General features: G+C 36.3%; 1 protein-coding gene across 4 annotated transcripts in view; it reads left to right on the top strand.

The window, feature by feature from the left end:
- The window catches only part of tiam1b (TIAM Rac1 associated GEF 1b), a 93,180-nt gene that overhangs the window by 32,402 nt on the left and 35,775 nt on the right, over positions 1 to 25,003 (top strand). For all 4 annotated transcript variants that reach the window (XM_055197366.2, XM_055197367.2, XM_073863556.1 and 1 more), the window contains exons 2-12: positions 7,327 to 7,425; positions 7,651 to 8,585; positions 11,593 to 11,802; positions 11,884 to 12,154; positions 14,095 to 14,267; positions 14,602 to 14,826; positions 18,207 to 18,392; positions 20,547 to 20,693; positions 20,880 to 20,954; positions 21,311 to 21,481; positions 23,743 to 23,847. In XM_055197366.2, coding sequence (XP_055053341.2) covers positions 7,698 to 8,585; positions 11,593 to 11,802; positions 11,884 to 12,154; positions 14,095 to 14,267; positions 14,602 to 14,826; positions 18,207 to 18,392; positions 20,547 to 20,693; positions 20,880 to 20,954; positions 21,311 to 21,481; positions 23,743 to 23,847 — 2,451 coding nt within the window. In that variant the 5' untranslated portion in view covers positions 7,327 to 7,425; positions 7,651 to 7,697. The remainder of the gene's footprint in view (positions 1 to 7,326; positions 7,426 to 7,650; positions 8,586 to 11,592; positions 11,803 to 11,883; positions 12,155 to 14,094; positions 14,268 to 14,601; positions 14,827 to 18,206; positions 18,393 to 20,546; positions 20,694 to 20,879; positions 20,955 to 21,310; positions 21,482 to 23,742; positions 23,848 to 25,003) is intronic.

Below are 25,003 nucleotides of genomic sequence, written 5' to 3'. Positions count from 1 at the left end.
AAATCTGTAAGTGCTTGTTTGTTCTGTAACTTTATTTGCATGTTTTATTTGATCTGTGATGTCATAATGATCAGATGTCTTGACATATTTTTAAAGTTGGAGAAGACTGTCATCTCATTCCTTGCAAACAAAACTTTCATCAAAGATGTGTCGAACCTACATTCTCAGGAAAGTTTTAAGTTTCTGTCTTTGGTTTTGAAGACTTCTACCCGTTTAGGGGTCGACACACAATAGTGACAGTATTTCTTCTTCAATGTGGTTCACAAACAGAGGGTGTTATTTTGACATTCTTTCTCCGAGGGGAGTTTGGGTGTTGTCAGGGGTCTCAGGTATGACCCCATCCCCCTTCTGTATAACTTATTTAAACTTTGGGAGGGGGGTTACAGGGAAGCATAATTGCCCCTCACCACATGTTTCTAAAGAGGTGCTGGGGCTTGCCCGGACCCCTATCGGTATGTCGTTCACGGGCTTCAAAGCTGTTAGATTAGGACAGGATGCTACATTTGCCTAAACCAAGAGGAGCTTAGGAAATGTGAGTGCAATTTTAAGGGCATCAGAAGATGCAGGAGATAATACAATACACAGCAAATGATTGTGGCAATATAGATAAGCAATATAAATTACACTAATCTGTGCCTTAGTAGTGTGTTGTCCAAGAGGTCACTTAAGTATGAATGTTTTAATGTGCAAATACTGCTTTTAAGATTGTAAATTGTTAATGTTAATTTTTAGCGAAAATAATAAAAAAAGTAATTTACTGATAGATTAAAGTATAAACATTGTGGCAATATCAACATGCATTGAGCCATAAAAAAGATCAAGGGTTCGATCCCCAAGGAACACACATAGCCTACTACACTAGTTGCTTTGAATAAAAGGATCTGCTAAATGCATAAAAGTAAAATGTGAAACATTGAGGAAATTTACGTCATATTGATGTATACTGTTTAAAAAGGCTACTTATTTAATTTGTCACAGTAAAGGCCAAAGTACAGTCCATTTTCTATATATACGCGAGGGTCCACGTATAGTGCGTGACTGCACGTGACACAATTTTTCTTCATCAGAAGAGAAATCCCAGATTTGTAGGTCGCACATGCCCCTACAGAAGAATGTAGTAAGTACCACTGGAGATGCATTGCATTTTGTCCCAATGCACATGCGTTGATTATTTGAGTGCGAACGAATGATTCACACGAAATTCAGACTTAGGTGTCCAGCATCAGATTTTTTTAAAAAGCCCTTGAAGCCAATTTTTTGCACATGTAAGATTAAGGTGTGAACTTACTAAAACCATTATTTAAAAAAAAATATATATTTCCTTTAGAATTATTTAAATTTTTTTAGATTATCATTATCAAAAATTATCATTACCGCAACATGATATTACATTAAATATCTGCATTTATAAACTCATGTTTCGGTAATGAGAACTAAAAAGTTGTCTAGGAACTGACGACAAACAAAATTTCAACTTTTATCTGGAGAGAAAAATAAGAACTGCTTACCTGGTAGCCATCTTGAGTGTCACAGTCAATTATGTCCCTTCCAACATGTTAGTTCCTTGAGGGCTTAAACAATGATTGAAAACTGTTGCGGAGGATGAGAAAATTGGTCTTGGACACATTTATATTCCTTATTATTGTCTCTACAAATACCACATGTTTCTTTACTGTAAATGTTTATAGTATAACATGCACTGAAGCTTTTTATTTTTTAATTATAAATATTTCCATGTCAAAGAACCCAAATCCAGCCATAGACACGTTGCGGAAATGAACATTTTCCCGTTAAATGTGGAAAAAACAACAAAATTGGTTTGTATGATGTCATTTGAAATCATATGCAAAATAGTACATGAAGAGATGTTTGTAACTGTATGCTTCTTATTTTGATACTCTTACTTTGCATTTACTTTTTTTATCAAAATGTTGTTTTGTGTCATGACACCTCATAAGATTTTTAAGCAAATACATTTGAATTTATATGGTGCAGTGACAACCGCTAACGTAAAGGGGGCATATCATGAAAATCTGAATTTTTCCATGTTTAAGTGATTATTGGGCCCGCTTCTACCAACCTAGAAAATGTGAAAAGATCAACCCAGTAACTTAGTTTCTCTGCAATATGTGAAAGAATAGGTCATTGAAATTTGGTTCCCCTTGTGATGTCAGAAGAAGGAGATAATACCGCCCCTGAATCTGCACTATCCAACCACAACACTGCCATTTAGTGCAGAGATCAGCTAATTTGCATGTTAAAGTAAACACCCAAAAACGGCACATTTTTGCTCACACCTACAAAGTGGAAATTTTAACATGCTATAATAAATAATTTATATGCTATTTAGAGCTAAACTTCACATATTGTATCTACTCTGGAGAAATCAGAGATTTATGTTACATCTTAAAAAAGTTGAAATTTCCCCTTTAATAAGTTTACTTACTAAATATTGTTTTTTGCAGTTTTGTGGAAAATTGCCGTCAGTTGCGTGAGCAGAAAAATCGTTACATTCTAGTTTTATCGGGGTCTCTGTGATATTGAGTTGTCTCTTGAGGGCCTGTCAATCATTCATCAGAAAAATTTACGTGAGCAAACAAACTATGTTAAAGTATGTGCCTATAGCAATACTACGGTTAATTTTATAAAATATTCTCTTGTTTCTGTGCTTCAGTACGCCGGCTGTGTGTTTGAAGTCGACTTGTGTGTCTTTTTCAAGCAGATGGTACGCTTGTTGTTTTCATTATTGTTGAATGCAGCTCACAGCGTTTTTCAATTAAAGGTTCCTACGCTTTCTTAACTATTTCAGTGGGCAAATCCCAGCAGTGATTTCACTAAACAACAGTGTTATGATAGAAACTTAAAAGAGAATTTGATAAAGAGAGAGAAAATCAGAGTAATGCTCAAAGATGGCTTCGTGTTGTGTAACATGGAAATAAGGGCTTTGAAGTCCTGTTTATGCATCAGATATAACATGCTTCTTAAAAACACCTGGTTAAAGATAATTAACTCTAGAGCAAGTAACCAGTGTTGTAAATCAACAGCATTGGCACTTAAATTACAGTTTTTACATTTGTATCTCAGGTTTTCTTGGAAAAGTAAATGTTAGGCTTAACTTCTGGTTTTTAAAGATGACATGACATCTCAAAACATTACACATCTTTCTGTGCTCACCTATATTTGGACTTATGCACATACATGCATATAATTTTAACGTATATTGTATAGTATTATACAGAAAATTAAACCATCCAACATAATTAGCTTTGTACAAAATTACACCCTTAAACCGGTTCCTACTGGCCGTTTTGAGAGAACGAACTGCGGTGCAGGTGTGGCAAAAAATGTAAAGCAAATCCAGCGAATAATTTTATAAATAAATGTATTACACACATTCAGTTTTTTTGAACATCAAAGATTTTTATTGGTTAATTTTGTTTTTACATCAGAGGGTGCAGACGTATGCAATGCATAACCTTTTTTTTTTTTGCTTATGAGCAATGCACAACCTCATAACCTTAAAAAAAATGTACACCTGCAGGTGCACTCACATCAATTTTGGATGCAATGCACTGGACTTTACAGCATTTTTCTAAGAGTGCTTTTAGTGTGTTAATGTGCTGTTGCTAGGGTTTTTTGGGTGGTTGCTAGGGCAAAGTTGGTTGCTAATTGATCCTTGTCAAAAGCTGCTATAGTCGTCTTTTTGTGGCTCGAGTTTCTCCTTCAATGCTAAAATATTCAATTTCATAAAGTGACAGCCCTGACCATCTGTATCATTCATGTACAGTTAATACTCCGGATTAGAGGTTTATTGCCTTAGCAAACACGCCTAAATATTCTGTTGGATTTATAATTTAGGTATTGTGTTAAACTAAAGCCATCGTAAGATTTCTGCAAATTGCTGTGAATTCATTACCCAGCGTGAACATCAGAAATAGACCCTCGCTGAATTTCTTGGCAGGAAACGTAGTTTCTTTCCACCCTACAGCTGTTAATGAATTTTCGGCTTTCCAGTTTTCTCCAAGCGTTCTCAGGCGTTTTCCCTGGGAATGCACGTCAGTGTTTTTGCTTTGGGGCAAAACTGCTGTTTTTCACCCCTTCACGTGACGTTAAGCTCCGTGGTAACTTTTTGCCGTCCATGGGCAGCGCTGAGACCTCTCCGGTCCTGTCTCAACAGGTCATGGTATGCGTTTAATAGAGACCGTGCCTCCAGAAGACTAATAACAAAGGACTCCAAAATGCACCTGTCACTTGTTTTTTCAGACTTGCTGGTAAACACAAAGAGCTGTGAAGTGTCTTTTTGGATTGCGTGATGGATCGGAGGGCGTTTCTGTTTGCACACCTCGATGAATGGGATTTAGGATGACAGGCGTTTGTTCCAGGATGTTTATGGCTGTCGGTTATTTGCCTGGCATCATCGTCGGATCTAGTAAACAACGCTGTCTGACGCCACGCTGCTTTTGACTACACAAGGGTTTATAATAGCCATATTAAGTTTTATTTATAGGCACACGCAGTCCATTTCAATAACACAAAGAAGATGATAAAAGAAAAACTGTTTGAATTGAAATGAATGTGGTAGGTTTGGCTTAGAGTTGCATGCAACTACCAACATGATTTTGGAGGGTTTGTTTAATGTAATGTTGTACGTTTGAACAATAGTGAACACCACAGATAAATTAAATGACTGAAACAATATTAAACTAATATTTAATGTTGCCATCTCTAAAGTTAAAGCTAAAGGATGCTGTTCTTTCTCTAAACCTCTCTCCTGCTCCGGCTAATGTGTCTTATAGGACAAGATGTTTATTTAGGTCAAGCCAAGCGGATTTAACATTATGGTAAAACATTGTTTTGTACAAGTGGACCTTTTCACATTCCTATATAGGACAGAAGATGTTGGCAGCTTTTTTAAACTGATGGCTTTGGGCATGTTGAGCTGATGTTTCACCCATGAGCTGTGTTGTTGTGTGAGATCTCTAAATCTTTAGAATATTGATGGCCCTTTGCCGAAGTGATTTCTATTTTAGTGTTATCTTGATGGACTATGCTTGCAAGTAACCCCCCCCCCCCCCCACACACACACACAAACACTATACGAGTAAAGATCTGGCTTGGTTTCCACAGTGACATGTGGGAATTTCTCTGTGTTTGTGTTTCCTGGAGTTTTGTGCATTTTAATGTTCAGAATGTTTTATTGCCCGTCAAACAAAAGGTTTGTGTAAAAACGAAATGTGGAACGCAGGGCTGAGGATTTACTTTCAGACTGCTGCTTTAATGTTTTGTCTGGGTAATTCACTAAAAACGAATCTTCTTGCTTTATTTGCATACACTTTTGCACATTTGCATCTCTGTCTGCTATACAAAAAAAATCCCCATCACATGTGTGATAAAAGTGGAAGTTCTCTTCTTGTTGGTCTGTACTGAGTGCAGTGTTTTTTGAGACGCCATCGTGATCTAAAATAGTTTACGGGCTTTGTGCAGCATCGCTTTTCCACCGTCAGAGATTCCTAAATCTGAATTAGCACAACCTCTTGAATCAGCACAGATATTTTAAGCGGCACAGGCTCTTGATTCAGCACTGACATGTGATTCAACAGACTCTTGATTCAACACAGACTGTTAAATCACCAGAAACTCTTGAATCAGCACAGGCTCATGAATCAGCACAGAATCTTGATAAAGCACAGACTCTTGAATCAGCACAGACTCCTGGATCAGTACAGGCTAGTGAGTCAGCACAGACTATTGAATCAGCACAGACTAAGCCAGACTTGTGAATCTGCACAGACTCTTGATTCACCACAGACTCTTTATTCAGCACAGACTCTTGATTCAGCACAGGCTCTTGATTCATCACAGACTCTTGATTCAGCACAGGCTCTTGAATCAGCACACACTTGTGAATCTGCACAGACTGTTGATTCAGCACAGACTCTTGAATTTGCACAGACTCTTGAATCAACACAGACTCTTGAATCAACACAGACTAGTGAATCAGCACAGACTCTTAAATCACCAGAATATCTTAAATCAGTGCAGACTCTTGATTCAACACAGACTCTTCATTTAGCGCAGTTTCTTGATTCAGCACAGTTTTTGATTCAGCACAGACCCTTGGTTCAGCACAGATTCTTGATTCAGCACATATTCTTGATTCAGCAAAGACTAGTGAATGAGCACAGACTAGTGAATGAGCACAGACTAGTGAATGAGCACAGACTAGTGAATGAGCACAGACTAGTGAATGAGCACAGACTAGTGAATGAGCACAGACTAGTGAATGAGCACAGACTAGTGAATGAGCACAGACTATTGAATGAGCACAGACTAGTGAATGAGCACAGACTAGTGAATGAGCACAGACTAGTGATTGAGCACAGACTAGTGAATGAGCACAGACTAGTGAATCAACAGAGACTCTTGAATCAGCACAGACTAGTGAGTCAGCACACAGACTCTTGATTCAGCACAGACTCTTAAATCACCAGAATCTCTTAAATCAGTGCAGACTCTTGATTAGGCACAGACTCTTGATTCAGCACAGTCTCTTGAATCAGCAAAGACTCTTGATAAAGCACAGACTTTTGAATCTGCACAGACTCCTGATTCAGCGCAGACTCTTGATTAAGCACAGACTCTTGATTCAGCACAGACTTTTAAAACCAGCACAGACTTTGAATCAACACAGACTCTTGAATCAGCACAGACTCTTGTCTTGAATCAGCACAGACTCATGAATCTGCACAGACTCTTTAATCAGCACAGACTCATGATTTCAACTGTTAAGCATTCAGTGTGAGTTAACCTCAGTGTGAGTTCTCTGTTTATAAAAACCAAAGCTTCTGAAGGAGAACAAGAGGAGAACTAATTTATTGTATACTTTATCTCAGCATACGAATGTCAGGGGTGTCCTTAGTTTAGTCATTTCACTTGCAAGCATGTTATTCATTAGACATTTGGCAGTGTCTGCTTATTTTACTGTATGAGACATGGGCATTTTGGGTTTCATATTTAGATTCATGAAGCTTTATGTTGGCAGCAGCGGTAAGCACAGGTTGATATATCTCTGACCACACACACTCTCATGTTACGTCTGTCATCTTGTGTTTGTTAAGGTTGTCCTGAACATGTGTGTGGTCTCCAGCCACAGTGGTGAATCCCTTTAATCTCCCTTTTAGCTCTCATTCTGTCACAGGTGTTTCTGCACTACACCTAATTTCATCTCACAACAACAATGTCCCCTTATTCTGCCTCACATACTGCTGTGTGTGGATTTTCTGACCAGCAAATTTCTGACTCTCTCTCTCTGTCTCTCTCTCCCAGAGTTTGGAAGTCATCTGATGCAGGAGGGCATGAATGCAGGACGTGATCTGTATGCCAAGTGAAATCAGTCATGACTGTAATATCATTGCCGTACCACTGGTAAAAAAGTTATTGAATTATGAATTGAATGATTTAATTATATTCGTATGTTTTGATGCCATTCTCATAAGGTTATTGACAGAGATAATTCTCATTACTGTAATACTGGGAATTCATTTTTTCAATAACCAGAATGCACAACTTGTCGTGAAATAATGTTTTTTGCCAAAAATATTGTAACATGCTTTTTCTATTAATTTACCTGTACCCTCTTTTCTTCTCAAGGTTGCATGACCTCTGAGCATTTTCACATCCGCCGCACATACTGAGTCATGGGTAACGCAGAAAGTCACAGCGGCAGTCATGGTTACTACGGAGACGGGCAGCGTCACCTCTCCCGTAAGCACATGTCCCGCTCGCTCCGTCTGTCCAACAAGCAGACGTACTGTTCCCGTCGAACACCATCTGGAAAACCAGAGCACCGCAACTCTGAAACCAGCACACGCTCCAGCAGCACTCCCAGCATCCCGCAGTCGCTGGCCGACCACGGCCTGGAGCCATTCAACGACTCCGACATGCTACCCGACTTCAGCGGACCCATTTGGGTGGACCGTGTGGCCATGAACCTCAGACCGGTGTCCTTCCACAACCATCCAGCCCATTCACCTGCAGCGACCCATAACGTCACCTCCAAACAGCCGGCGAAGGAGGCGGACGAGCCGCCAGAGGACCAGACCCAACAGACACGAGACGGTTCCCAAGAAGGTGCTAGCTTTAAGAAGAAACGCTCCAAGTCTGCAGATATGTGGAGAGAAGATTCGCTGGAGGTGTCTTTGTCCGATCTGAGCCAGGAGAATCTGACCAGCACGGAGGAGATTGGAGATACACCAGATGAGAAGGACTTTACAGTCTGCGGGGACCTTTTACAATCGTCTCCGCAAGATTTAGAGTTGTTGGATACAAACCGTGCCAATTCTTTAGATGAACTGTACGGACCAAAAAGTCCCACCTGCAGGCCGCCGCATGGACGTTACATCAAATGGCACAAGGGAGGCGCCACTGGTAGAGACGGCGAGGATGATAAAATATTAGCGGTGTGTGAAGACGATGGTGCCGCGTATGGAGCGTATACGTTGCCCTGTCGACGGTCACATTGCTTGTCTGAGGGACCGACCATTCACCAAGGAGTTATGCAGGGGAGGCGGGCACAAACCATACAGGTGAGCACAAATACATTTATAGATTCATAGAAAAGATATTTAGGAAGAAAATATCAGAATTGTGCTTGTGTAAAAAGTGTAAATAAATTGAGACATGCCCCCTTTAAATTTAAGCAATATTGTTGTAAAAAGTTTCCCCTATCTGTAAAATCCAGTCTAAAGTCTCATCTACTTTTGTGATTATGAACATTAAAGTTTGCTTTTGCATTCATTTCAATCTTACCATGTCAAAGACATGGTCTTATTATGTTTAATGATTTTATGTAGAAAACAGTAAATCACAAAAATGACTTTAGCTCGGTTTTTACAGGCAGGGTCACATTTCTTACCGCTCGTTGGCAGTCACTATGTGAAGAATGCATCTTATGCAAGAAAACACTAATTATATTTACACCCTCAGGGTTAATTCTAACTGTGGAGAGTTTTTTACCTGTTTACCAGAAAAATGCAACTTTTTTCACAACAGTTTTGTGAGAGAACTTGTGAAATATGCAGTATACTGTAAAAATATTTTAAGCATAAGTATAATCAAACTCTACACTTTACAAGTCATGTCAACTAACTACTTGTTGTCTACACTTCAACTTATCATATGTTATTCCGGACCATGATAAAACCAGTCATAAAATTGAAATTTATACATAATCTGAATAAATAAGCTTCCCATTGATTTATGGTTTCAATATTTGGCCGAGATACAACTATATAAAAATCTTGAATCTTAGGGTGCAAAAAAAAAGAGAAAATAAAAATATTGTCCGAATAAGGTCCTTAGCAACACGTATTACTAATGATAAATACATTTTTTATATATTTATTGTAGGAAATTTACAAAATATCTTCATGCTAAACATAAACGTGATCTTCACTGCAAGAAAATGACTTTCTTATTTAGCATTTTTGTCTTGTTTTCAGTACAAATATCTAAAAATTCTTAAATTAAGATGCTTTATCTTGATGAGCAAAATAACCTAAGAAAATAAGTCTTGTTTTTAGACAAAATATATCAAATTTATGTGAATTTGTGCTTAAAACAAGCGAAAATATTTGCCAATGGGATGAAAAAAACTAAAAATAAGTTTACGTTTTTCTTAAAAGCTTAATTCAAGAAAAAACTTCTCCCCCGTTACCAGATATTTTTGCTTGTTTTCATTACAAATTCAATTAAATTTTATATATTTTGTCTAAAAGCTAGACTTATTTTCTAAGGTCATTTTGCTCATCAAGAAAATGCATCTTAATTTAAGAATTTTTTGATATTTGTACTGAAAACAAGACAAAAATACCAAGCAAGAAAGTCATTTTTTGCAATGTTTACTTAATATCCTAATGATTTCGCACTGCACGGCAAAAAAATGACTTTCTAACTTAGTATTTTTGTCTTGTTTTAAGTACAAATATCAAAAAATTCCTAAATCAAGATGCATTTTCTTGATGAGTAAAATAACCTAAGAAAATATGTCTGTTTTTTAAACAAAGAATATCAAATTTAAGTGAATTTGTGCGTAAAACAAGCCAAAACATCTGCCAATGGGTATAAGAAAAAAATCTGGAACTTTTTTCTTAAACACTTTTTTTCAAGAAAAATTCAAGAAAAAAATCTTACCCCATTGGCAGATTTTTTTGCTAATTTTAAGCACAAATTCACTTAAACTTTTTGCTTAATAATTTATTTCTAGAAAAATTCAAGAAAAAAATTCTTACCCAATTGGCAGATTTTTTTTGCTTATTTTAAGCACAAATTCACTTAAATGTGAATTTTTTTGTCTTAATTATATTATTTTATTGGGTTATTTTGCTTATTAAGAAAATGCATCTTGATTGAAGAATTTATAAAATAAATATTTATACTAAAAACAAAATAAAAATACAAAGTAAGAAAGTTTTTTTTGCAGTATGGCAAATTTGATGCATACAATGTATTGTTGGCTATTGCTGCAAATATACCCATGCAACTTATAACTGGTTTTGTGGTCCAGGGTCACATATAAGTAATTTCAATTCCAACTCATCACTCATCAATGTTTAAAATAGCGAATTGAAACAACTTGTACAACCAATTTGATTCACCTTAAATATTTAAGGCAGCTAAAGGTTTAAATGTCAATCCAAGAAGGCATTATTTCGTTAAACATGGCCGAATGTGACATCATGTCTGAATATCTAAGATTTAAGCGTTATAGTGGAGGAACAGATTTTCAGTGAATAATGACTCGCACATGCTGATTTTTCATTTTTGGGTGAACTTTCCCTATAACTGTATAGTAAGCATATGTTAATGTACACAGTCGTGTGTGTGTAGTGGAAATGTCAGTTTTGTTATAAATGTCTGCAGTGGTTAAACATCCAGAATCCATCAGATTCCTCTCATGAAGAGACACTGTATATATATATATATATATGTCAATTCACACTATTGCTTTACATTAGACTGTATTACTCTCTAGAAAATATACTACCCATTCCAATAAACAAAAATGTATCCAGGTACTACAGTATTACCATCTGATACCTCCACAGAACTGATATGCGAGTACAATTTCATATGAAATGCATTATGGGTATGGCTGTCACAGTGTCTGTATGTTTGCTGTTGTTTTCCTCTGGCCCGTCTCTGATGATCCAGATCCAGAAGTCAAACTCCGAAAACCGAGACGCTTTTGTCATGCTAATAAACGTGATTGTGAGAGTGAGAACAGAAACCAGACACAGTCACAGTTCTTGTTAGATATATTATTTTAGTTTTAAACACATTTGATTTCGGACACAACGTATGTCTTGTCTATGTATAATCTTTGCCTGCATAACAAAGTTTGAGTGCCTTCTAACAATGAAACATTTCATTTTAAGGTAAACCATTATATATCATTATTATTTCACAACCTTCCGTCTTAATATCATCATCAGTTATTAGAAAACATATATCTGATACTAGCCCTGATAATGGATCACTGTTAAGTCCTACCATACCATCTCTCACGCTGACCTTTCACCTTTATGCACCCAGGATGTCACATCAGGAGACGGCAGTGACTATGAGGACAGCGGCATCGATGGCTTGACAGGAGAGAGTGATGCGTCTCAGCACCAGGTGCGACACTACAAGACCATGTCAGCATCTTTTTCCGCATACTCCACGTCAGCAGGGGGAGCCTTCACTGGAAGTGACAGCGGGAGCAGCAGTGGTGCAGGGACGGGACCTTCAGAACGCACACTGGTGATTTATTTCTGACTGATCGTTGCATCAAAACTAATCATTTTGTAAAAAATAAACTAATAACACTAATTTTTTTATTAGGGTGTCTATGAGAACTTTCGTCAAGAGTTGGAGCAGAGCGCTTGCCGGGCAGAGTTGCCCGAAGAGAGAAGCTCCGCCTTCAGCGACGAGCAGAGTCACCTGACCCTGAGCTCCGCCTACCACACGGACCCGCTCCTGAACGTGGCCGCGCAGGGCACCGTGCGTAAAGCCGGACGCCTCGCTGTCAAAAACTTCCTGGTGCATAAAAAAAACAAGAAGGTGGAACTCGCTCCTCGCCGCAAGTGGAAGAGCTATTGGGTGTCTCTCAAAGGTGCGTGTTTTGTTGTTTTTGAAAAGATCCTGAGACTGTAAACAGGTTTTACAACTTCAAATACACAAATAAAGAAAGATTAGGTTTTGTTGTTTCATATGGGCAGGACCTGAAAAGCTCTTCAGATTTCAGTCGAATTGAAACGCCCGTCATTCAGAAACATTCATCTTATGTCTGGCAAATATTGTTATGATTTTATCTTTCTTGTAGGTTTCCCAACAGATATTTAAAGGTGCCATAGAATGTAAAACTGTATTTATGTAGGCATAATTGAATAATAAGAGTTCCCACGGGTCCTTGAAATCCTTGAAAGGTTGTGAATATGGGGGGAAATTCAAGTTTTTGAACATGCATACAAAGATAAAGGTCATTGAAAGTGCTTGAATCTATTTTATGCAAGAAGTTTTATGGGAAAAATCAATATTATTCCCTGTGTAGTGTAGGATAATATCATAAAAATTCTAGCCTTTTAAGCACACGTGCTAAACTGTTCGCTTTAAATGCTTATATCTTCTGTATGCGAATGTTGATTCATACCAAAGTGCTTTTTTGCATAGTTGTGTTTGACACATGAAAACGTGTCGGGTTACGTATGTAACTGTTGTTCCCTGAGAAGGGAACGAGACGCTGCGTCTCCCTTGCCGTACTTCCTGTGTCCCTGTAACGCCATCTTTGGCAATATTTCAGATAGTGATATACTTCCTGGCTCCCCCGTCACCCTGTCTTTGTCGTTAAGCCTCACCATTGGTTGAATTTGATGTACACATTAAGACGCACTCACCCCTGGAGGCATTCCCAAAGTGTCACCGCAGTGACGCAGTGCGAGTTCCCCCACGAAAGGGAACTGTAACAATGTATCTTAAAAGGTAACACGATGTAACTTGCTTTCACTTGAAATGTGTCCCCACATTTAGTCCTTGAATTTGAGGGTATTGGACTTGGAAAGTCCTTGAAAGGTCATTGAATTTGAAGTTAACTAAGGTGTGGGAACCCTGAGAGTTGTGAGCCTCATACCGTGAGCCTTAAATGCGATTGTTTACTCATTTTTATGTAAACCATGTGCATGCAAAAGACAGCTGGAAAACAGACCAATCTCAACATAACACCAACTGTGATGTAACAGTCGAGATGTACGCCCCCAACATTAAATTACACCTTAAATTAATGTTGCTACAATGCTAAAAACAAAGTTGTGACTGCTGAGTTAGCGCTATATGCTAGTTAATGCTATATGCTAGCGTTTAGGCTGAAGGTCTGCTATTGACGTTACAGTTACGTTTTACAGGTCCATAATGAAAAATACACAAACTTATCACTCACAAATGTCAATTAACAATCTCCAAACAATTGATTATCCCTCAAAATCTTTGTATGATAGGCTTAAACATACGGTATACAAACACACATAGCTACCGAAGGAGCTGCTCTGTGAAACAGCCAATCAGAGCAGAGCTCAACATTATTATTCATGACCTTTTAAAATAAGGTAATAATAGACCATTTCATCCGTCTCTGGATAATTTTTGCACTTGATAAAGTCACAGACCTTCTATGTAAATATCAGAAAACAATTTAAAATATTATTTCAGTGCATTTTTTGGCACCTTTAAAACTTAAATTGTATTTCACACATTGTTCCCTGTAACTGCATACCAGCGAATGACATTTTAGAAACCTTGCCAATACCAATCCTGATACATTTAATTATCTATCAAGCCAATAAGTGTTTATGTATTAAATTGAATTGAAAAGTGCAATGCTGCACATTTTTTGTGGCCACTGGAGGGCAGAATTTAATCAATAAACTCATTAGATCTCCTGCTTCACTTCTGTTGCCTTGGTAACAGAGAGTGAGCGACAGGCTGTTGTGTTAATTTAACTCACCGTGAACAACTGTGAATTTCTGATGCTTGAGTGCATACCTTAATTTGTCTTTCCAGGATGCACGCTGTTTTTCTACGAGACCGACGGGCGGTCGAGCATCGATCACAACAGTGTCCCTAAACACGCAGTGTGGGCTGAAAACAGCATAGTGCAGGCCGTCCCCGAACACCCCAAAAAAGATTTCGTCTTCTGTCTCAGTAACTCTCTCGGAGACTCGTTCCTCTTTCAGGTAACTTTGGAGGAAAACACATGTTTATCATTACACACAGTGTATACTGTACACTGAATACTATTTTTGTAAATGTATATATGTATACATTAGATTGTATATTTAGCTTATTTCAACACAAAGGTATACAGTGAATACAAATTGAAGGTCAGTTTAAGTGCATTATTTTAGCCAGTATAGTATTCTAGGTCTGTTGTTTTGGGCACAGTATGCATACTTTATACTGCAGGTATTAAAAGTATTAATTTTGGAGTCTGTTGTTCTAAACATACCCTGTGTAACCTGTTATAACAATCAGTATATCTAATCTTTGACCCTTGACCTTTTTGCACAGACCTGCAGTCAGACAGAGTTGGAAAACTGGATCACAGCGATCCACTCAGCCTGCGCCGCAGCCGTCGCTCGGCTACACCACCGTGAAGATACTGTGCGTCTCCTGCGAGCGGAGATCCGTAAGCTGGAGCAGAAGATCGACATGGACGAAAAGATGAAGAAAATGGGAGATATGCAGCTGTCGGCTGTTACCGACACCAAGAAGAGAAAGACCATCCTAGAGCAGGTCATTGATGTTTCCAAACTCGTCTTGAATTTGTGCAATGTAACTAATTTCCAAAGTTTTTAATTAGTCTCCAAATCAAGTTGTTTCACTAGTTCGCCTGCACGTTCAGTCTTAATGATTAATGGTAAACGAACTTGGATTGCTGTCCTCGAAGGGAGATCTGAACCTAAGATCTGAACTTTCAGAGAGAGCAAACCTGAGCCTGAGAATCGAGTCTCCAAGTTGAGTTGTTTCTCTAAATTTTCGAATCGAGTTGCTTCTCTGAGTTGATTTGTTTCTCTGAGTTGATTCGTTTCTCTGAGTTAATTCGTTTCTCTGAGTTGATTTATTTCTCTGAGTTGATTTATTTCTCTGAGTTGATTTATTTCTCTGAGTTGATTCGTTTCTTTGAGTTGATTCGTTTCTCTGAGTTGATTCGTTTCTTTGAGTTGATTCGTTTCTTTGAGTTGATTCGTTTCTCTGAGTTGATTCGTTTCTGAGTTTTCAAATCGAGTTGCTGCTCTGAGTCTGAGTCGATTCATTTCTCTGAGTCTCTGAGTCGAGTTGTTTCTTTGGGTCTCCGAATGGATTTATTTCTCTAAGTCGCCAAGTCGATTCATTTTTCTGAGTCTCTGAGTCGAGTTTTTTCTCAGAGTTGGGTTGTTTCTCAAAAAAAATGTATTGAGTTGCTTTTTTGAGTCTCTGAGTCGATTCGTTTTTTTCTGAGTTGTTTCTGAGTTTTCGAATCGATTTGCTTCTCTGAGTTTCCAAGTCTATTAATTTCTCTGAGTCTCCAAGTCGAGTTGTTTCTCAAAATTTTCAAATCGATTTGCTTCTCTGAGTTGATTCTTTTCTCTGAGTTGATTTATTTCTCTGAGCTGATTTGTTTCTCTGAGTCAAGTTGTTTCTTTGGGTCTCCGAATGGATTTATTTCTCTAAGTCGCCAAGTCGATTCATTTTTCTGAGTCTCTGAGTCGAGTTTTTTCTCAGAGTTGGGTTGTTTCTCAAAAAAATGTATTGAGTTGCTTTTTTGAGTCTCTGAGTCGATTCGTTTTTTCTGAGTCGAGATGTTTCTGAGTTTTCGAATCGATTTGCTTCTTTGAGTCTCCAATTCGATTAATTTCTCATGAGTTTCCGAATCGAGTTGTTTCACCGGGTCTCCGGATCGATTAATTTCTCTGAATTTTCAAGTCGAGTTGTTTTTCTAAATGTTCTAATCGAGTTGCTTCTCTGAAATCTGGGTTGATTCGTTTCAATGAGTTGATTAATTTCTCTGAGTCGATTCGTTTCTCTGAGTCGATTCGTTTCTCTGAGCCATTTTGTTTGTCTGAGTCGATTCGTTTTTTCTTAGGTGATCCGTTTCTCTGAGTCGATTCGTTTCTCTGAGTTGATTCTTTCTCTGAGTCAAGTTGTTTCTCAAAATGTTCTAATCGAGTTGCTTTGTCATTTCTCTGAGTCTATTCGTTTTTTCTGAGTCGAGTTGTTTCTGAGTTTTCGAATCGAGTTGTTTCTCTGAGTCTCTGGGTTGATTCATGTCTTTGAGTTGTTTCGTTTCTTCAAGTCGAGTTATTTCTCTAAGTCGATTAGTTTCTCTGAGTCGGGTTGTTTCTCTAAATTTTTTTATTGAGTTGCTTTTTTGAGTCTCTGAGATGATTCGTTTTTTCTGAGTCAAGATGTTTCTGAGTTTTCAAATCGATTTGCTTCTCTGAGTCTCCGAGTCGATTCATTTCTCATGAGTTTCCAAATCGAGTTGTTTCACCGGGTCTCCGAATTGATGAATTTCTCTGAGTCTCCAAGTCGAGTTGTTTCTCTAAATTTTCGAATCGAGTTGCTTCTCTGAAATCTGAGTTGATTTGTTTCAATGAGTTGATTCATTTCTCTGAGTCTATTTGTTTCTCTGAGTCGGTTCGTTTCTCTGAGTCGGTTCATTTCTCTGAGTCAAGTTGTTTCTCAAAATGTTCTAATCAAGTTGCTTTTCTGAGTCTCTGAGTCGATTCGTTTCTCTGAGTCAAGTTGTTTCTGAGTGTTCAAATCGAGTTGTTTCTCTGAGTCTCTGGGTTGATTCATTTCTTTGAGTTAATTTGTTTCTCTGAGTCGAGTTGTTTCTGAGTTTTCAAATCGAGTTGTTTCTCTGAGTTTCTGGGTTGATTCATTTCTTTCAGTCGAGTACTTTCTCTTGTGGCTAGTTGTTTCACAAAATTTTCAAATCGATTTGCTTTTCTTTACTCTGAATCAAGTTGTTTCTTCGAGTCTTTGTTTCGCTGAGTAAAGTTGTTTCTCTGAAGTCTCCGAGTTGATTTGTTTCTTTAAATCTCTGTGTTGATTTGGTTCTTATAGTCGAGTTGTTTCTTAGTCAGGTCATTTTTACTTAAGATGCCAAATCACAGCAATTATTACTATATACTATATATTTTAGGTAATAGCTTGCCCAGAAATTAAAATTCTATCACCATGTACTCACTGTCATGTCATTCTAAACTAGTATGAATACACTATTGTGGGGAAATGTAGATGTGGATGGGTGGTTTAATATAATGGAAGTACATTATAGCTCACTTTAACACGCGATAAAGTGTGTTTAATGAGCATTATGCATTACCTGTGTGGGTTTGACAAAAATATAACATGGAAAAGATGAAAATATGATTACAGTGGCTATGCCATGTTAGTTTTGTGACTGTGAGAAACTGCCATTTCTGTTTGCTGTCTCATAATTATTGTATCAGTATCGCAATGCGTTACAGCAAAAACGTCCTTTGTCCTCAAGCGGTAGATATTGTCTCGCTGATCTGTTTATCAGATTTTCATCACTGTAATTCTGATGGTGCACTGTTGACATGATATTTATTCACCCGCCACAATCGCTGCAAAAGTTCATGTTCTGCTCAATGGATGTTTACTAGGGAAATCAGAATGGCTCACAGCCCAGCGGTGGGAGGGTCGCCGGTGCCCGCGCTTGTGTGTTTGTGTGGGTATTTAATTTTGGCAGCGTCGGGTTACGCATTGTGCCCCTGTAAATGACAGCGGGGTTGAGTTGCGAGACCTCTGTGCCAGTGGAATGTGTAGCTGCTTTGTGCGTTTCCAGGATGGCTGCCCCCTCCGCTGGTTTTTCCAAAAAAAAAAATACAATCTAAGAGTGGCTGGGAGGAGACGCCGTAGGAAATAAACCCAATCCACTGGCCCAGAAACACTATTTTATAAGATGTGTCTATCAAATCAGATTAAACACAAGCAACAGAAGCTTTAAGATGCCAAGAAATGGCTTAAGTTTTTGCAGTTGGGCAGTTTTGAAATGGATTTTCTTCTAATGTAATACCCCAAAGTATGCTTAATGGAGCTGCTTAAGATTTTGGAAACCGCTGTAAACATTTTCCTAACTTTTGTCTCTCTCTTTACCTCAGATTTTCCTGTGGGAGCAGAATTTAGAGCAGTTCCACATGGATTTATTCCGGTTCCGCTGTTATCTGTCCAGCCTGCAGGGCGGCGAGCTTCCCAACCCCAAACGCTTGCTGGCTTTTGCCTCTCGTCCCACCAAACTGGCCATGGGACGACTGGGCATCTTCTCTGTCTCATCCTTCCATGCACTGGTAATTATTCTTCAGTTTTAATTTTTGCATTGATTTATTTCATTGGTTTTTTACATACATTTAGGACAGAAATGTTTAGGGGTACCAGGAACAGAATTAAGAATTGTTACACGGCTTGGCAAACTATTAAACCATGGGTCTGACTGATAGCAACATTTATCTATCTTTATACTTGAAAAAACATTTTGTATAGCTCAGTGGTAGAGCATTGCATTAAAAGTGCAAAGGGCATGGGTTCAAACCACAGGGACACACATACTGATCAAAATGTATACGTAATAATGTACTGTAAATGCAAAATTAAAAAATTTGAAAGAGTAGCTTGAGGTAACATTGGTTCATCGAGATCATTGGTATCACTTTATTTTCATCCAAAATGTTTTTGTGGTAACCTGGTTCACTCCAACCGTCAGTGTTGTGTGTAAGTGGTAATGCATTTTCTGTTGGCTGGTGTGTTTTCTCTTGGATGTGGGCCGCAGTTACAGATAATCAAAACCGTCCTCAGATTTTGTGTAGGAGCTGGACAACACAGAGATACAGATTTTATTTTTGTCCTTGTAGTTTATGGGTATTTTTGGATGGAGGGGGTAGATGTTCTTTAATATTCTCATCGAGAGAGAGAGAGAGAGAGAGAGAGAGGAATAGAGGATAAGTGTTGGTTTCAGATGAAGTGCATTTGGCCTTGTGTGTTTTTTTAAAAATAATAGCTCTGTTCAGAGAAGTGAAGGGCTGTATTTTGATGGGACCAGAGAGTTTTTCTGCATCAGGTGACCCAGAAATGCCACAGTGCATTCAACACAACAGGCGTGTCCAATTTTCTAAATGACACCAAAAAAGCTCTGCCAAAAACTTTATACAGAAGTGGCCACAGGAAGCAAGTTTTCTTTGTTTGTTTGCTTCTGAATGAATGAATATTGAAAGTATCCGTGTTTTAATGGCTCTTTTTACACAGCAGTGTGTAAATGTTTGTAACAGACTTTTTTATAAGACAAATTATAAAATTCTTTTTTAATACAGGATTTTTTTTCTGGTAAAGCAACTAATATATGTATTAATTTATTATAAATCGAACGTATAAATTTATTATAAATCGAACATATACATTTATTATAAATTAAATGTATTAATTTATTATAAATTAAACGTATTAATTTATTATAAATTAAATGTATTAATTTATTATAAATTAAATGTATTAATTTATTATAAATTAAACGTATTAATTTATTATAAATTAAACGTATTCATTTTTTATAAATTAAACGTATTAATTTATTATAAATTAAACATATTATACATTTAATGTATTAATTTAAATTATATTTAATGTATTATTTTATTATACATTTAATTTATACATTTATTATAAATTTATTTGATCAATGTATTATAAAATTATTTTATTAATTTAAATTGTATTTAATTGATTATTTTATCATAAATTTAATTTATTGTTTTATTATACATAAGTCCTTACAACAAGATAAATGTGTTCATGAGTAGGATATAGAAAAAAGTAGGATAAGAATGAAGTTATTATAAATTAAATTTTTTGATTTATTATACATTTAATTTATTATACATTTAATTTATTAATTTATTATATTTTGAATTTATTATAAATGGAATGTATTAATTTATTATAAATTGAATTTATTAATTTATTATAAATTAAATGTATTAATTTATTATAAATGGAATTTATTAATTTATTATAAATGGAATTTATTAATGTATTATACATTTAATTTATTAATTTAAATTGTATTTAATGTATTATGTTATTTTACATTTTATTTATTATACATTTAATTTATCAATTTATTACAAATTTAATTTATCTATTTATTATAAATGGAATTTATTAATTTATTATAAATGGAATTTATTATACATTTATTTTATAAATGTAGTATACATTTAATTTATTAATTTAAATTGTATTTAATTTATTATTTTATTATACATTTAATTTATTAATTTATTATAAATTGAATTTGTTAATTTAAATTGTATTTGATTTATTAATTTATTTATTGTAAATATATATGACTTTTTCAGTAAAATGTTTTACGATAGATTTATGATATTTAGCTAAACTGTAAAACAAGAAAAATGTCACACTATCATTTGATCTCTGTGTTTGTACTGTAGGTGGCAGCTCGCACCGAGACCGGCGTGAGACGACGGACACAGGCCATGTCACGTTCAACCAGCAAACGCAAGAGTCGCTTCTCATCACTGTGGGGTCTGGACACTCACTCCAAGAGAAAGAGCAAAGCACACCCCACTATTAACCAGGTAACACACATACACCACTATTACCCTGGTAAACCACACAGACGCACACACACACAGAGACACTCACGGACACACATACACACAATTAAACAGATAAGCTACACATCCTAAACATTATATGCACAGTTTTTGACTGGTGTTAGATTTGTTGGGTTTGTTTTAAAATGTAGATGCTCTTTCAAACAGGTTTTTGCAGAAGGTGAAGACCCTGTTAAAAGTCCTATAGAAGATCTGTTTGAAGGATCTGGCAGTGAAACAACAGTAAGTATCCGTCTTTCTGTTTGCTAATGGAGATTTGCTCTGGGTTGATACTCTAGGTTTGGTTGGACTTGTAGAGATGGCTGTGCTATAATCCACCTTTGCAGTCAAGCAGCCACAGATTCAAGGCTTGATGTTTTGATGCACTCTTTGCTGTGCATTTTAACAAATGTAGTAATTCATGCATACACAAAACTAGCATGTTGCACACAGTGTGCATGCTGCAGAAATAGTGTGAGTACCTAAGTGAGAGCTCTTTGAAAGTGGGATGAAGGTTAACATCAGTTCACATGAAAAATACATCACTGAAAGCCTCCATCACAGCTGTTGCTTCTCCGTATATCATTTGTCACGCTACAAAAGAAACAAAGACGCCGGTGAAAAGTCTGCCAAGACCCAGCACAGAGCAAGACCTCTGGTCCAAAGACCATCTCACTCCATCATGGGTGTGCCTGCCAAACGACCAGCCTGTGTTAGCCATCATCCACCCTGGAGAATCAGCCTTAGATATGCTCGAAACCATCTGCAAGGTAAGAACGGTGACATTCTCATACCAGAAACGTTATAAACTGCGGCATAATGTGCCAGAATTCAGTTATTCAGTACTAGCAAGCTGAATTTGGATGTCATTGTTTGTGGTAAATACGATTTTTTTTAATTTGCCTTCTTTCCTAATTCAAATTATGAGTGCATTAAGATTAATGTCCTCATGAAATCGAAACTGGCAATTCTTGTTTTTTTAATGGAATATTGCAGTGTTCAAAATATCAAATCAAAATGTGAAAATGTAGAATTGGTGTTCGCTAACTTGTCCTGATGAACAACATTGTGATCTATGCTGGTATGAAGCACTGCAAATGACTTTCTTACTTAGGATTTTTGTCTTGTTTTCAATAAAAATATAAAAAAATTCTTAAATTAAGATGTATTTTCTTGATAGACAAAATGACTTGGGAAAATAAGTCTAGTTTTAAGACAAAAAATATAAATGGGGTAAGAAAAAATTTCTTGAATTAACTCATTCCCCGCCAGCCATTTTTGAAAAGTTTTCCGCCAAATATTTTTGTGATTTTCACAAAACTTTTACAAACTGCCTTCCAGGAAAATTTTCTTCTAAAAATATATAGACATACAAATATATTAAATGAAAGAACAGACCCTCTGCTTTTAAACAAACAATAAACAAACAAACAAACAAACAAAACGGGGGAAAAAGTTTTATCCTATCTATATTTTTTCTCTGCTTATAAACTCTTAAATATAGGTATTTTTTATTTGCAAAAAGCTGAAATAATTGCATTTTTGCAAAGGAATCTTGCCAGAGATCAGATTCAGAATGACTATCAAAACATACAATTAAATTAATAAATAAAATTAATAAATAATGTTTTGGCTTCAGTTTTTTTTTTCATAAATTGGGTAGTAATAATCGCAGTATTGGAGATTAACATATAATTTTTAGGAACACTTTTTTTATTCAAATGTTTTCTTTTTGACTAAATAACTGGTCATTGGCGGAGAAAGAGTTAAGTGTTTATGAAAAAAGTAAACTTATTCAAGATTTTTCTTACCCCATTGGCAGATTTTTTTGCTTGTTTTAAGCACTTATTTACTTAAAGTTTATATTTTTTGGTCTAAAAACTAGACTTTTTTCCTAGGTCATTTTGCTCATCAAGAAAATACATCTTAATTTAAGAATTTTTAGATATTTTTACTGAAAACAAGACAAAAATACTAAGTAAGAAAGTAATTTTTTTGCATTGAGAGATTTGACAATCATAACAGCTTATTTTTTACTTCAGATATTTAGTTTATTTTTAGTATTTAGTGTGTTTACTAGGGCTTTTAAAAGATTAATCGCGATTAATCACATACAAAATAAAAGTTTGTTTTTTCCATAATGTGTTTGTGCACTGTGTGTAAATATTTTGTAGAAATGCACACACATGCATGTATGGAATTAAGAAATATTTACATCTATTTATTTAGATTTTGATATATTTTATAAATTAATACAATTTTTCTTAAATTTTTAATTGTATGTGTGTATGTACAGTATATACATAATATATGTATTATACATAATAATATATACATAATAATTACACACTATACTTACACGAATATTTTATGCAAACACAAACCTTTATTTTGTATGCGATTAATCCTGATTAATCTTTTGACAGCCCTAGTATTTACTGTATTTACCTCTTTAGCCATTTTTATGCCACTTTTTGTGTATTCAGAGGTTTACTTCAGTGTTCAGTGACTGTTTGAAGGTCACAGCTGAAATTAAGCATCCCTCAGGACTCAAACACGTGACCTCACTGTATAAAGCAACCTGCTGTATTCGTCTGCTCGCCTCTCGCTATCAAACTCCCCGAAAACATGCCGCGGTCTGTCTGATATCAGCATTTGGGTCTTTCAGCTTGTCATTTCTCTCCATCTGGCCCACGAAGTAACAGATACGGTCGAATAACAACCCAGCAAGCAAAAACCGAGATGTTGAAATGACGGCTAACTATAAACCCAAAATAGTCCGGCTATGACTACCCTAAATAACATTTGGTTACATGCCATTTTTGCCAAAACAACTTGAAGATTTATGATATTCCAACATGTAAGCAAAGTCAACAGGTGTTCAAGGTGTTTGCTTCTAAGTGTATACGTATCGTCGCTGGCGCCCCAAATTTAGCCTTGTTTTAGCCAAAATTGCTTGCTGGGAAGACTCGGCAGTGTGGTTTGTTCATGAAATGTGTGTCTTCTTTCATCTCACACTGTCTTTCTACAGGCTCACCAACTGGACCCTACAAAACACTATGTGCGGCTTAAATTTCTCATTGAGAACCAAGTGCAGTTCTACATCCCTAAACCCGAGGAGGATATTTATGATCTGGTAGGTTTGTCGTTGAATTTTCTCTCCCACCCGCTGCTTAAATCTTCTCTCATCACTTTTATCCTGCTGGGCCGTCAGCTCCATCAAGCCTCTCTGTCAAACTGTAACAGTCGTGTTATATTCAGGCCCTGTTAAAGAAACAGATACCGAATTAATGGTCATACACAGACCAGATGGTGTCACAGTCTAAAAAACGAGCAGAAAAGAGATTGCTTACACACAGTCAAACATGTCCTATCGTTTACAAGACGTAAGGAATTATGCTTCCTTACATGGCAAGTTTGAATTTGCACAATCGTGAATGGCGGGTGGTCCTTGGGGTAAACGCTTACCCATGCGCTTATTGCTTGCGTGTGCTAGACACAATGAGCTATGATGCTCACTCATGGGGTCTGTAATGTGTCCCGATCAATTTCATTCCCATTTTACAAGATGTAAAGTCTCAGGTGTGCCTTGAATGTGTCTGTGAAGTTTCAGTTAAAAATACCCCACAGATCATTTATTATAGCACATTCAATTTCCCCTAATTGGGTGGGAGCTACTGATTTCGGCTAAAAATAGATCTGATTCCTGTGAAAAAAATGATTAGCCGCATTAACGCTACATTGTGCTAACAAACATTTTATAAAAGCTTTTGGGTAAAATGAACCACACTGAAAAAAATTATTCATTCAATTTACTAAATTTTTAAGGTAAGTGGTTGCAATCAATTTATTTAAGCTACATTTAAACAAAAAAAATTGAAAGGCAAAACAAAACAAAAAACTTTAGTTAAAAAAAGAATAATTTTTTTCAGTAAGTCAGTCAGTGGCTATGGGCAGGGCTTTGTTAATGTGACATCACATTAATAAGATAATCAAAACAGCATGTCTAATGAGACCGCTCTGGTTTAATGGGATTAAAAAATTTTTTTTTAATTGTAGGGTGGTTGTGTTCACACACCAGCATAATATACTGCAAAAAATGATTTTCAAGAAAACATTTTTTTAGTATTTTTGTCTTGTTTTCGGTAAAAATATCTAAAAAATTCTTTACCCAAGAAAATAAATCTAGTTTTTAGACCAAAAATGTCACATTTAAGTAATTTAGTGCATAAAATAAGCAAAAAAAAATCTGCCAATGGGGTAAGCTAATTTTTCTTGATTTTTTTGTCTTG

The sequence above is a fragment of the Misgurnus anguillicaudatus genome, chromosome 24 (assembly GCF_027580225.2).
Source record: "Misgurnus anguillicaudatus chromosome 24, ASM2758022v2, whole genome shotgun sequence".
NCBI classification, from domain to species: Eukaryota; Metazoa; Chordata; class Actinopteri; order Cypriniformes; family Cobitidae; genus Misgurnus; species Misgurnus anguillicaudatus.
This window is presented reverse-complemented; position numbering and strand designations above follow the sequence as displayed.